Source organism: Liolophura sinensis, chromosome 6 (assembly GCF_032854445.1).
Source record: "Liolophura sinensis isolate JHLJ2023 chromosome 6, CUHK_Ljap_v2, whole genome shotgun sequence".
In the NCBI taxonomy this organism is placed as follows: domain Eukaryota; kingdom Metazoa; phylum Mollusca; class Polyplacophora; order Chitonida; family Chitonidae; genus Liolophura; species Liolophura sinensis.
The window spans coordinates 71,703,563-71,718,160 of NC_088300.1; the positions used below are offsets into that span (position 1 = coordinate 71,703,563).

At 37.8% G+C, this 14,598-nt stretch overlaps 1 protein-coding gene across 1 annotated transcript in view; it reads right to left on the reverse strand.

Moving 5' to 3' along the window:
* The window catches only part of LOC135467529 (fibroblast growth factor receptor 2-like), an 89,029-nt gene that overhangs the window by 22,235 nt on the left and 52,196 nt on the right, over positions 1-14,598 (reverse strand). Inside the window, exons 5-10 of the mRNA XM_064745301.1 lie at positions 8,745-8,889; positions 6,084-6,214; positions 4,377-4,442; positions 2,567-2,723; positions 1,626-1,752; positions 552-675 (exon numbers count right to left, since the gene is read on the reverse strand). Of these exons, the coding sequence (XP_064601371.1) occupies positions 552-675; positions 1,626-1,752; positions 2,567-2,723; positions 4,377-4,442; positions 6,084-6,214; positions 8,745-8,889 (750 nt within the window). The remainder of the gene's footprint in view (positions 1-551; positions 676-1,625; positions 1,753-2,566; positions 2,724-4,376; positions 4,443-6,083; positions 6,215-8,744; positions 8,890-14,598) is intronic.

The window sequence follows — 14,598 nt, forward strand, 5'->3', positions numbered from 1 at the left end:
TTTTCTGGATCATAAAATATGATTCTAGGCACGTCAGAATCTACTAGCAAGGTGGGTTACCTTCAGTAAAATTTTGTAGAAAAGTATTCCAGATTCGTTGAAAATGTCTTTTAGGCAAACCATTCTGGTCTAATCTAAAGATTATACAGACATAAATGTAATTATGTACATGGTATCAATTTCAATCTAGGTTTACCCAAGACTCCCTCTTTTCCCCTTTTCCTCTTCCGACCACTCCTTATCACTCAATCCATCCCCCTCCATACTAGAAGCCTAATCATCTATGTCCAATACCAAAGAAAGCCCAGCACATAGAAACAAATTTCCAAATCAAGACTTCAGTTGAGTAGCTGTTTATGTCCCAGCATAACAAGAACAACTGACATAGAAGTCACACTGTGTCAGATGAAGCGTGTACCTATTTCCTGCCTGGGTAGACAGCTCTAGGCACTTTCATCCTGGTACACCCTTTAATGGGCTTCATCAAATCTCAGACTCAGTCAAAAGTATTGGTTTTATGTTCAGTTTAGAGTAGAGTGGGTTAAACTTACGGATGACCTCCACAGTAAAGGAGTGCTGAATCCTGCCATGTATGTTCTGTACCACACATGTGTAGTTTCCATTATCTTCTGGGATCACATCCGGTAAAATAAGCTGCCACTTCTTAATCTTCAACTGAAGAAGAGTAAACATAAACTAGAAAAAGTGTGAACATATATGCAGAAATATAGATGAGCAATTGGTCCACTGAGTTTTCCCAAATACACAAGTTGAAGGACAAGCTGTTGCTTTGGAGGATCAAAATTCCAAAACAAGTACATGCACTCTTCTGAGAAAATATCTGCGTAGAAAAATATTACCAGTCAAAACTTTTTCAGGTTTCATCACTGAGATGAATGTAAAGTGAAACTGACAAAAGTCAGTCAGTCTAACAGAAAATGTAGTAATTTAGAAAGGATTTGGGGAATTTTACACAATGACCTTACATACATTCTAGAGAACACCAACACAGATGGAGCAAACACACAAACAGAAGAGGTGCACAAAATTCTCACACCAAACAAAAATGTGGCCTAAACATTCTTATGGTCAGAAAAGTACAGATCTGGGTAGCTTAGGGTTTTTACCACCAGAAAAGGTTTGGTGTCTACTTGTGTATTACACATTGGCAACCATCATATAAACAGTGAATGGCATTTGATTTTATCTCTCAATACAGACCCCCTGAAGCACAAAATAAGAGATACATGATGAAAGGCTTTATCACTGAATAGAATCAAGGCTGCTTCAGTCAAATTTCACTCTTGATTGAATTCATACAGAGACAGCTGAAACTGGACTGTAAATGGCAGATGTATGGAGACCTAAAACTTCACGTTTTATCCATAACTTTCTGAAGCCTTGCAGCACTATTAACATTTCCAGGCCCTTTAACTTACTAATAACTTTTTTTAAAACATTTTTTTCAACCAAAGTTTGTAAGGGACAAGCTAATAAATATCAGGGGTATGAGTGAAGACATGATCATGAAAAATTGATTTCAACATGAAACACATATAGCCATATGCAGTGTAAGTATAAGCTTATTCATGAGGCAAACTCCCATCAATCCATCCAAGACTTACTTCGTAGTCTGGCTTGGATGAGTACAAGGTGAGATCAAACACACCATGGGGGGGGGGTGGGGTGACTAAACTGGGGGTACTGCCAATTATCACTTGAAATGACCAGGTCACTTGAGAGATGCCAGACCTGGGAGAGTTCAATTGCAGTCTGGATAGTTTATTTTAGCAGCGTGACTTGTGGACATAGGCCAAAGCTGGGGGTAATACTGTAGGTGTTACGGCCAGAGAATGGCGGGTCATTAGCGGCACAAGAGCAGGAGCTTGTAATGTTATAATGGCATTCAAGCCTTCCATATAACACCTGGGGCAGAGTACAACATGGGTCTAAAACTTTCCAGGTGCACAAAACAGCCCTAGAGCAACCTGTTTGCCATGTGTGATTCACATTTATGTAGTTCCTTAACAACCTTTATCACACATTATGGTCTGAACCAAGTTCAGGTTGTACTAAGACCTTGCAGCAGAATTTTCCTCACTTTGTCGTTTAGACTTTCATCACAGTAACCTGTACCTCAACTATCACATTTAAGTCGAGGGCTGACACAAAAATGAGACAGTAAGGAGTTCAAAACTTCTGCAGAATTTCTCACCTGATAAAATCCTGAAGTAAAATCCTAAAGCCTATAACATTCAGCACAGACTACATTTCCACTAAGAATATCTTTTTGTGGTGCTTTATTTTGCCTTATTCTTTTCAACTATCAAGATATATCTCTAGGAATGCAGCTCTTCTTTTGACATAGTAGTTTTCACTCACAATGGCACGTTAATTTTTTTCTTAATGGCCAGCTACTGCAATGTAGTTATGAACTATTATGCTGGTTAGCATATCAGCTGCGTCTAACAACTACCACTCTGTACTCTGAACATGGTTTCATTCAGTTATCAAATTCCAAAGCGACTTTGGGCACACTCAGATATTTTCATCTGTAAGCACTTACCTGACCAAAGACTCTCTTGACAAATGGTACATTGCCTTTCCACCATGTGATATTAGGCTTCGGGATGCTGCTGCAGGACATTTTAATCTGACACTGCGTGCTGCAGGCACCACCACCAGATGTCTCATTGGCTTATTGTTTGTGAACACTGGTGCCCCTGAAACAGTAAAATGCTATATGTGAAAATACGATGGAAGACAAAGCAAAAATACATTTAACTGACAAGGTTATAAACCAGTACTACATTTTGCCTAAACTATTCTGTACATTGTATCTCCTGGAAAACAAAAATTCTTCACTTGGCTAAATATTTTGTCACGTTTATTTCGGGTCATCATCAGGGAAGTAAATATACAGAATATAGCTTCACAGCAATGCAATACCACTGAAATTCCATAAAATAACATTGTGACCCATGCAGTCTGAACCTCAAGTTGTGACCATTAAGACACCAACATTCAACAATATATACAATACAATTTTATAACATTTTCTCTAGTCTGAAATAACTGCAAAAATGTGACCAAGTTCACTTGTAAAAGTCAGCCGGATGACTGTTTAACCATTGTGTTCCAGTTGCCTGTTGGTGACATGTGACAGCTGTTATCTCTTCAGTACCAGAACAAAGAAACTCAACCCTCAAAACTCTATGGAAGCAAAAAAGACAGTTGCGTGACATTATGAGACTGACTTCTTCAAAAGGAAGAGGAGTGTTGGCTTGATGTGAGAGGATTGATGAAGAGGGAAACGGTTGCTGTATTTGACAGCTGTTCTCTATTACCACCCAGTAAGGGGACAGTTGTTAACTTCAACACAGATCATTAGAATACAACCTGGACAAACAATCAAATTAACTGAAACTATGGTGACACTCAGCACAGTTGCTTCCTAAACAATCTGCTTTTGACACTTGAAGTTTTCTTCAATTCACAATGAAATTCCATTAGGAGGGAAATAGAGATCATGAATAAATGTTAAAGTTAAAATGTGTGAAAGTTCAAAACCAATGTATATGCACAACAAAACATTATCGCTTACAAAGATTCATCACAGATGACATGTAAAAATCATTTTTCTCCTACACTTCATAGTACATGTCCTGTTTTTATATTTCCATCTTGCAATAAGCATTTGTCTATATCAAGCAGTTAAAGAGAACAGGATCACTGTGAGATTAACTCTATTAATCTTGTTCAAATTTAACTACATTTATCACTTGACCAAGATGAAGGGAAAGCTTGAGTAAAATTCTTTTGGGGTTTTAAGAAAGTGAGTCAAGTAACCCAGAATCTGTTTAAAGTCAATATTTGCTGGGCAGCTTGTGCAGAGCTAGGGGATAAATAACAACGGTGTGTAGAAATGCCAAGGACTGCATGACAGGAATAATTTCACTCTATGAGCTGGGCAGAGGTCAGGACGATGTAATTAACGATCAAACCCATCTCAGGCATCAGAAAAAATGACACAGGTGTGCCATGCTTTGCTTCAAAACCCTTCCATTTTCTATTAAGAAAATGTCCTCTGTACTACTGATGTTCAGGTATATCAAAGCTATTGAGCTGTTCCAAACTATGTACACGAATGGATCTGAGGGCTAATTCGAATTAAAACCCAGGTTTAACCTATGGTGATGGACTGAACCACTTTACACCATGGGGGTGAGCAGTAAGCAGACAAGCTCTGGCAGGTAACTGGGGAATCTTTCACTGATGTCCTACGGTCCCAGACTTAATGAGGTTTTGCTAAAGAATCAAATTGTCAGCTGAGCACAAGACATCTAGCAGAAATCGAAACACTGCCTGGGATTTACCTGGTTTGCTGACAATGTTTGGTTTGATTTCAGCAGCATTGTACTCTTCATACTCCGCATCATCTTCTAAAAAATAAAAGACAAAAAATAAAGTTAAGTGCAAATCTTGTGGTAATAGATGTAGGATTACCTTCTAGAGTGAAGTCCAGTACAGCCGGATCCTAAACATCAATCCTACGCCTGTTGTGGCTGGAATATATGCTGACGGTCGGCCAATGGTCAGCGTACGATAAGCCGACCACGCACCTTCACACACGTACCGTGATTGCCAAATTACTTCACTAATTATTAAACAAGCCTACTTCGAGGCATTTACGGCAGAGTTATGCGCTGACAAATATATGTACATGCAACATATTGCTTTCCTTAAAGTCCGCCTCGCTGTTCATGACGGCTCTATACAACTGTGGCGGTGTTTTCAGAATTTGGAAACGGACTTGATTTCTTTGGCTTATCAGTAAATTTATCACAGTTTCATGTTGGATACAAGATTATGCAGGAATATTTGACTTTATTGTGTGATGTGTGTCACCCTACTCTTAAAAAACCTCTACTGACAATGTATATGTAATGAGTCATATCGATATATGACACAAGGCCAATAATTCATAAAATTTGAACCACAAACACGTATTTAGGTCAGCATGTTGATATTTCCCCTTTAGTCTCGAGTCCCTAAATTGAATCCCCAATTTCATGACTGTCAATCCTATCGTTTATTAATTTTTATAAGCACAAAAACATGTTTATTATAAGACGAGCGCAATCCTATTTAGCCTTAATATACGTGCGAAGACATGCGATGAAGGCCCCAGGCCTTTACACACACACACACCACATATATATATATACATATATATATATACATATGCATCATAAATCTTGCATAAAATCAAGCTATAAAATGTATAAATAAAGCTATATCCATGTATAAATTATGAAGATACACCAAAGAAAGTAAAAATCAAAACCAGAGATTTTTTGGTACATGTAAGAAGAAATCTAGTAGCGCAATTCCAATCCAACTTTTGCAGTTACTTTAGAATAGCCCAAATAATTACTTTTCATAAAATATCAGACTCATCTGTGCACTTGTTTTGTTAAAAATCAGTAAAAATTTTCAAAATTTATAGAGAAAGTTGCGTGAATAACACAAGCGAGTAAATGAATGTCTCGAATGATACGCAGACCATGGCGCCATCATGGACAGATTATCCGCGGACCATGGGACAACCCTTCACAGATGGTAGGTGGAGGATAACAGCATTTTTTATCAGGGTTTCGGCCAGGGTCGGCGTATAGTAGGCATATGATACTTGGACCATCCAACCACAATAGGCGCAGGTTTGATGGTTAGGATCTGGCTGTACTTTATATAGAGCAAGTAAAACAAACATTTTGAATACCCAAATAAGTATTTGTGGAAAAAATGAGCTTTGAAAAGTGAAATCATCAGAAGGAAAAGGTCAAACGCTTCAGAATCTTATCTGCAAGATACTCCTTGGTCAAGACATTAAAAACTTGAAAGATGCATCATCTGTATTAATCAATGTAATTGGAATTAGACAGTCCTTCAAATGTAGCTTTTCATATATAACGGCACACCTCATTATACTGGGTTATGTAGCATTTATGTAAACCATCAGAGAACTTTGACTGATTTTACATCAAAATAAATAAACTGTCTTAAATGTCTGATTTTCTTACCTGCTGTTGTGACTAGGACAGTAAAATTGCCCCAGATATTCCCATGTTCATTGAAGGCATGACAGGCATACTCCCCACTGTCATTGACAGTGATGTTATTGATGACCAGTGTGTACCGTACTACCTGGAACCTGAAGTCAGACAGGGACAGGGTTTAGACCAAGGCATTATAACTGAACTAGAGGACTATACTGTTCGAAACAGAAACAGACAAGAACATGTGCATTTATTTATTTATTTATTTATTTGATTGGTGTTTGCAGGCAGACCTTCCCACGTACGACCGGAGAGGAAGCCATCATGAGCTGGACTTGAACTATCTGCAACTGCATTGGTGAGAAGCTCCTGGGTCATTGCGCTGTGCTGACATGCTAATCCCTTCAGCCACAAATGGTACATTATATATCCTCAACATTGAAAATGACAGCTTTATTCCATCTTATCAACAGTAAGCATGCATAATTTGAAACACACGCTGAAGTCAAGCCACACTGACATGTTATAACGTTCTCATGAAATGACCACCACAAATCTGACCAAATCAGTCCATGCATGTAGTCTACCTGCTTTAAATGACTGCCCATTTCATAGCGGGACAAACTGTGAGCTCACAGAAGTTATTCATGGAGCCAAGAAACTGCCGGGGCTGTCGAGTAAAAACAGGAGCTGTTACAACAGGAGCTGTTACAACAGCAGCTCGTTAACCAGGACAGAAGTTTGTAAAGATTCCAGCATTCTGTGAGTCCATCACTTCTTGCCTAACATACCAACCTTTCAACCCCTGCATACTAGGTAATTACACTACAAATTACTAGGGCTGAAAATGCCATGCAAGAGATGTGAATTCTCAGAGAACAGAGCTGTTCTCTTTATTAAAACACATCTGATGTCATTTATGTAAAAACTTTTCACCACTTCTTCTGAATTCTTCATAGTACACCTGACACTATTAATTTTTGTAATTCCCAAGACAAACCAGGATCAACCTTAAACATAACTGAGCCCAAAACTTAACCAACCTTGTAAGCTGAATCACAATGTAATGATAAACCTGTTCATGTACACTAATCAATAGCAGAACCTCTTTTCACCAGCCATGAACATCCCATGAGTGGCCTTGCCAATTAGACAAACATTTCAGAGAATGTACAGTGACAACGTGGATTCAAAAATTCTCAACGTGACAACAGCTTCTGAAGTATTAAAAATTACTTCTACATATATCTGAACCGTCACAAAATGTCTGAACCGTATTATACCGCCTTGCAGTAATGATTTGAAGACATTGCTTGGATCTGTGTGTCAGTACTTATATTAAAATTTGCATGCACAATTCCTCCCTACCCTCAAATAAAACACCCTGATGACAGAGCAGATCGGATAAAATCTGTACAATAAAAGCCTGAATGAGTGCGGCCCCCTATAAAGTGGGTGTTTTGTACTGGGTTAACTGTGGCACATTCCTAACCAATGTCTCAGGCTGTACAAGTACTGGGCACAGAGAAACAAACCTCTTCTAAAATGCACTGGTGAGAGAGAGCTTTCAGTTTAAGCCATGTTGCTTGCAAATGCTGGGGCTGCTCACAGCCGCTTCACCGTCATTCAGCAAGCTTCCAGGTACAGGCTGAAGACAAACATTCTGTCACACGTGGGCAAACTGTGCCAACAAGAAACTGCACAAAACTGCTACAAAATGACAAACAGCCCTTCTCGAAAACTGAACCACCTCGCTGCCCTCCCAAAATACACTTCAATTCGCCTGTAGCAAGGAAAAAAAATGCCCTATCCCTAGAGTGGATGGGAATACATTTTTTGGCCGCTGGATAAGCAGGCAGAGAACACTGGACCATGTCTTGCACATTGGCAGTGTTTGTCCTCAAGGGAAATCGGGCACCCGTTGCTGTGTACAATAAACAAGACTGGGTAAACCTATGGGTGATGATACATGGATGACTGTAAAATAACCCCCTAAACATCACTCGTTTTGCTACCTGTTACTGCCTGGGCAGGAGATGAAGTCAGAACAGGACTTGAACCAGATGGTGAGGAAGCACTCACATTCCTGATACAGTTACATCATTGGTTTATAACCCATGTCACACCTGTGTTTCTCAGGTAACACTGAAACACTTATATACTCCTGTAACAAGTACAGAACAACTGGTGGGAGTCAATCACCAACACAGTGTTGTGGCACATTATGCTTCAATGGAGTTTAAGCATAGCAGTATGATAAACAATATAAATCTGACAAGAATATCATTCATGTAAGAATAAACGCATAAGATAAAATCATGCGATCTTTATCCATTGGCTAGTTTTATGAACCAGGATTACCAATACATTTTAACTCAATGTTAGACATGCTCATAAGGCTAAAGTTGGCATATTTTTCAGGAAAGAATAATAAAGTTAGCCCATCTGGTCTCTTATACCTTTACATTTCACCTTTGCAAAGATTCCTTTAACCCAAAACAATATTACACTGTCATCATCAAATCTGTAACCTGTAATGTGGTTTGTTGAAACAGTGAACAATGTCATGTTTAATACATTTTTACCTCTTTTCTATGTCAAGCGGAAGTCACATTCACATACAGCCTAGGCTTGTCAACAAGTCATTCTTCCTTCCACAGATGTATCAGTAGAATAAATCCTTACCTCTTGTTTGGCTTGATAAGCTGACCATTTCTGTACCACAGGAGGAATGGCTTTGGCTCCCCTTTAACTTTACACCGTAGCTTTGCCTCTGCACTCTCTATGGCATACACAGGAGATTCCACCTTTTGGTGAAACACAGGTGCTTCTGAAATGTAAAAACAGAAATTTAAGTGCTAAGGACAGTCATATTTGCGTCATGTATGTATGCAATCTGAATCAAATAATAATCTTTCATAAAGACAAATCCTGATATATTTTTCCCTAGCCCACACATCCTCTACACATTACATTTCAACAAGGCAAAACAAGATCATTTGACATCTGTCTAGATTTCATTAAAAGACTTCTAACAAGATTTTAGGACTGACACAAGTGACTGAGCTTCATCGTGAGCCGTAAGCCGCAGCAAAAGTCTCTCTATAACTGGTAAGAAACCTGCGGATGGTTGTGGGTTTCCCCTGGCTGCCATTGTACAAGTGAAATATTCTTGAGTACATTGTAAAACACCAATAAAATAAATACAGGTAAATAACTGGTAAGACATTCCTCCCCTACTTTGGATAGAATTTAGCTGTATTTAGTTTCAGCTACTGAAGATTATACTACAGCTGATTTAAGATATTGCAGCATTGAAGTGATTTTCAGAACAATTTTACACACAATAAATAAAATAAATTCTGGGAGGAAAAAAGGTAAAAGGCCGCACCCAAATCAGCAAGTTTTGTCAGGAGAAAAATGAGGACATGAGAAAATCTATCTAGTACACTTCAGGATAAAACAAATTTACACAAGCCATTGAAAAGCTCCGTGAGTGGTTCTTATCAACTAAATAAGCCGAACATGCTCTCACACTGCACACTGTGACACAGCCTATATGCTAACAGTGTCATATAAGTCTATCAGACTTGGAATCAAGCTCATACAACCCTTCTTTTTTATTGTTTAAAGATGCTTGAAATGACCCCTTCATCATATAAAGATATACTTAGCTTGAAACGTCATGATACCTACATGTACTTACATTTAAGTAATGGAACACGGCTATAAAAGATTATAAAGTAGAAGGATTCATTCATATCCATCAAGTCAGTCAATTCCATGTGGGGATTTTCCACCTCTGACCAAAAATGAATCAAGAAGGGCCAGATAAAATATTCTCCACATAGAAACTGGATAAATTATACTGCCATAAAATATAAGCTTTTTCAACAAGACATGGCTTAATGTTGCCATGAACCAGGTGATTTACTAAATTTTAAATCTGGCCAGTTTACAAGAGCCAACAGTCTTATTTTTTTAATTTTCATTTTGAGATACAAAACATCATGGTCTTCAGAAGGCCATTTGATATATGCTTAAAAAACCCAGATAATAAATTGTTTTACCTTCTTCATCATAATTTTTTAACTTCACTTTAGTGCAGTTTGACAACATCATAAATCAGGCAACAAGTGGCATATGTGAAATAGAGGACAAAGTCAACTTGACATGACAATTGGAACCCAGTGAAATCAAACTCTTTCACAACCTGTATAATCCAATTTAAGTGACACCTGACATTTATCAATATATCTTTTCAAAGTATCTCAACAATATTCTGAACACTTGAAGGAAGTGTTGGAGATCTGCACTTGATGTCAGTACTTGTTGTGCACCGTGATTGGTCTAATTGTTGGTATCATGTTTCCAACAAATTGTGCTTGACTGTCACTCAGTGAATAGGGAAACATAATTGACATTCACAATTCCTTTGGTGTGATGTCCAGGTACACCATTTCTCAAAGCTGATTTGTCTTTTGAGTGATATGAACAAAAGACAGTACTTTAACGGAGAAGAAAAAATCAAACAAATACCACTGAAATGAGCATGCATTTCAGTATGAACTCAGAGATTTATGCCAGCTTTGCCATTTTCAGACTTTATGTGTATGACAAGGAAGAATTGCAAAATTATGCAGCACGCACCACCAGATAGAAAACAATGTGCTCTTTTCAGCCTATATTGTCATTGTTTTAAGTTTTCTTCTACTTTAATAATGCCTTGCTTTTAATCTTATAAAGAGTGTGATGAGAAACCATTTAACCTTCAGCTTGATGGAGTAAAGGGGAATGATTTACAATTTTCAGGGCCTGCATCCAATAATGCATGACATAAATTAAATTTTCCTTTCCCTTCTAATATAAAAAAAAAAATGCCTTTCTATAGGCTTCCGGTGTGGGGCACCCAGGGGGTAGCAAGGTCAGCTCCTCAGTTAAGTCCTGAACCTGTTTTCCTGGCGCCCTTATTGACACAGCCACCCTACAGCTCAGAGTTGCCAAAGAACCTCGGTTTTCGTTTTCTTATTCTCCACCAATCAAATATATACTCTTCTCCCAACAGCGTGATTTTGCCCTATTTAAAAGCGTGGAGACAGTCACGTTGAATAGTTTGTCTCTGGGATGACAGTTTCTCCGTAACAATGTACATAGTTTCTGCAGACGGAAACTCTTTCTGTCAGCAGCATGCCTCACTGCTTGCACGGCAAAAAGAAACACTCATTCAAACAGTGTCAAGACAGGCATTTTCTTCTCTTTTTTTTTTTTTGGTCTTTCTCCATAGGCTGCACTCCATACATTGCGTTGTACATTAAAACTGAGGTGTATCACAAGGCAGTAAAGGCCAAACATCCAACATACAATTTGTCACCTGTGAACTTAACATTACATATGATTTTATCAATTCTAGCTCATGAAATATTTCAAATATGAAAATGTTTTCCTTGATGGGTTGCGGTCCTAAAGTTTCATGAAATCAATATCTTGTACATGTATCTTTTTTCTGAATAAGAAACGACATATAATTTGGTTCACTGCCATAAGGCAATGGGATGCACAAAAAAGAGAAATGTTTCAGCTAGGTATATCTCAAAACCTTTATGATTATAATCTATAAGGTAGTTGACTTTCTATTAAAAAAAAATGTCAGTCCAGATCAATCTGATACTAAATTAATCAATCACTGAATTGTCAACAGGTAGAAATGCTAATTCTAAGCCAAATAAGTACTATATATGAAACTTGTGAAGAAATGAGACCTATTTTAGATTAAATATGTCAGTTAAAATTTATGAAAAACTTATGTGCCTGTCAGACAAATTAACAGACCATTCCCTGAAGATATTTGCGGGCAGATATTTCAGGTGTCATATAGTGTTTTGAAGGGATGACCTCCAGTATCCCATTACTCTGTCCTGCTGGGACACTCAACATATCATAGGTCACCGATCCTACACCCACTGACTTCAGCCACATAAATTACCATCAGTTGATGTCTATGCCAAAGTCTCTTCTTACAGACTCCATGTGATAACAATATAGCTAGGTTAGTATCTTGGAGCTCGGGCTTCACTTATGTCTTCTGACAAAGTATATATGTACACGTAACTATGTACACGTAACATGTCAACTTGTGGAGGAGCACATGCATCACATTCTGGTGACAAAACATTTACAGGAGTACCTATTAAATAAAATGTACATGCAGGTCAACCAATCTGAATACAATCCATCAGAATGTAGAACAAGCAGTACAGAATAATCACTGCTTTTCATAACATGATGTCAAAGTGCACAAAATACATTTAAAGCTGTGGTTGCAGCATGAGAAAAAAATAAAAAAATATTAGCAACATTTTAAATACCCCTGGTTCTTTTTTAAGGCTTCAGGCAGAAGGCTATTGTCAAAACTTTAATGAGGTTTAATGAAGAGACAACAGACAAGTTTAAATGTATGCTATATACACTAAAAACATATAATCCTACTACTGACACAGGTGTCTCTCAAAACGTCGCCGATCTTGTGAGTTCTCTACTACCAGGGTTCTTTAGCATTAAGGTAGTAGACATTAACAGTAGTAAAACCAACAGTAGTAAAACCAACACTGGTCAAACTGGTACCTTGCCATACCACAGGCTACCGATTAAACAGGAAAAAGATAATTTATTACTTTCACTCATGCTTTTGTCAATTGACCTCAATGTGGCATCGGAGGTCTTATCCAGGGACGCCCTAATTTCTGCTCAGGTAAGTCTCTCAACTTGCCACGCTCAAGTTGAAAGTGGGTTGGTGTGGAAAAGCTGAATGAAGATGATGTGTATGGATTAAAATGCAAACACCTGACAATGCACAATGATGATAGGGAAAAGTGGCGGGACAGGCCTAGTCTATCAGTATTATGAGCCTTTCATCTACACTGTTCATTCATACCTGGATAGTCACCTGTAAGGAGTTAACAGGTATTCAGAGTAGACACTGCCCCCCTCCCCCTCTCTCCCCCAACCAACTCCCTTTAGGACCACACAAAATGCCTCACTGTCTGAACACCGGATGTGTGCTCAATGAAAGTGTGTACTTTGAACAGTAACCAATATAGATAAAGCTTACAACCAAGCTGTTGTGGCCATGCTTCAGTGAGTTGCTTTTACTATCACTTCTACCGAGTACCAGCACTGAATGGACCTCTAGTCATCTTCAGGTTTTCATTCTACAATGTTATAATGACACTGGCCTGTCCGTCATAAGAACCTTGGCTCTGCAAATCTAGTTATTAGATAAGAATTAATCTTTGCTTAAAATCAAACGCTGAAGCTTTTGAAGTTTTCATTTAGCGTGAACCAAACTTATTTTTTGTGGTTACCTTTTCAACGCCTACATTATTAATAATAAGACAGGTGAGTTTCAGCTACTCTGACATCACTGCATGATTTCCACTGGACATCATGGCATCATAAATAAACACAGCCTCACATACCAATAGACATAAATAATTATACACATATTTTGTAAATCAAAAAGGCCACCCAGGAGTATACATTTGTAGATCAATATTCTGAGCATATTGACATGATCCATGTATGTTAATCTATTAACAGACATGTCCATGCTAATTTTATACACTGGAAGACAAATAGAGGCTTTTTTTCTTTTCGTCGGGCAATGTTGGATGTGCAACAAGGGGCTAGTAGATGATTTCACTCCACTGACTGGGTGAACTGAGACAAAGTAACTTTCTCACACTATTCTTCATTTTCATATCTCCAACATCTGTAATGGTTACATTGCTTGGCTTGTGAAACAAAGTGATGGGAAATGACAGTAACGAGGTCCAATGTGACGATCTGATAACTGTCTAGGGTCTGATTATTAATATATACTCCACTATCTCAATATGACTCATGCATGATGAAAAACTACAAACCTTGCAATTATCAATTCTTATTATTTCAGTCCAGATCAACCTTGTGTTTTATGTTATAGTCCAGATTTCATCTGATATGATGTATATTTGTGTATATATAATGACACTGTGTTCACTGTGAATGAGTTTCATTCATTCATTCAAAAAGCCAGAAAGAACCTAAATTCGTTATTTTATAGACCTGCTAATAACACTTTTGCTATTACCTTGACAATTAAAACTGTCTATGACATTTTTTAACAGTAATTAACAGTTCATTACATGTGCAATAACGCTAAACTATGGGTGGAATTTCCCTTTTCATAATCAAAAAGAAATAATCTAAGCAACACTACAAAACAAAACCTTACAGGACTAACAAATGCAGTTAAGTAACAATAACTTTTTTAAAATGATGCTGTTCCGTGTAATCTGAAAGGGTTAAGGGTTAATTAGAAGGGTAATGACTTACAAGTACTAAGCAAGTACTGGTTCCAGAGGAGATTATTATCAGTGAGAAGAGCGGGAAATATCAAGTAAACATGAAAACATATTTTCACATGAGTACATGCATCTTTATCAGCACAGATTTCCCCTTAATTTCAAGTTTTAAGTGTTTTGATTTGGCAATTTCCACA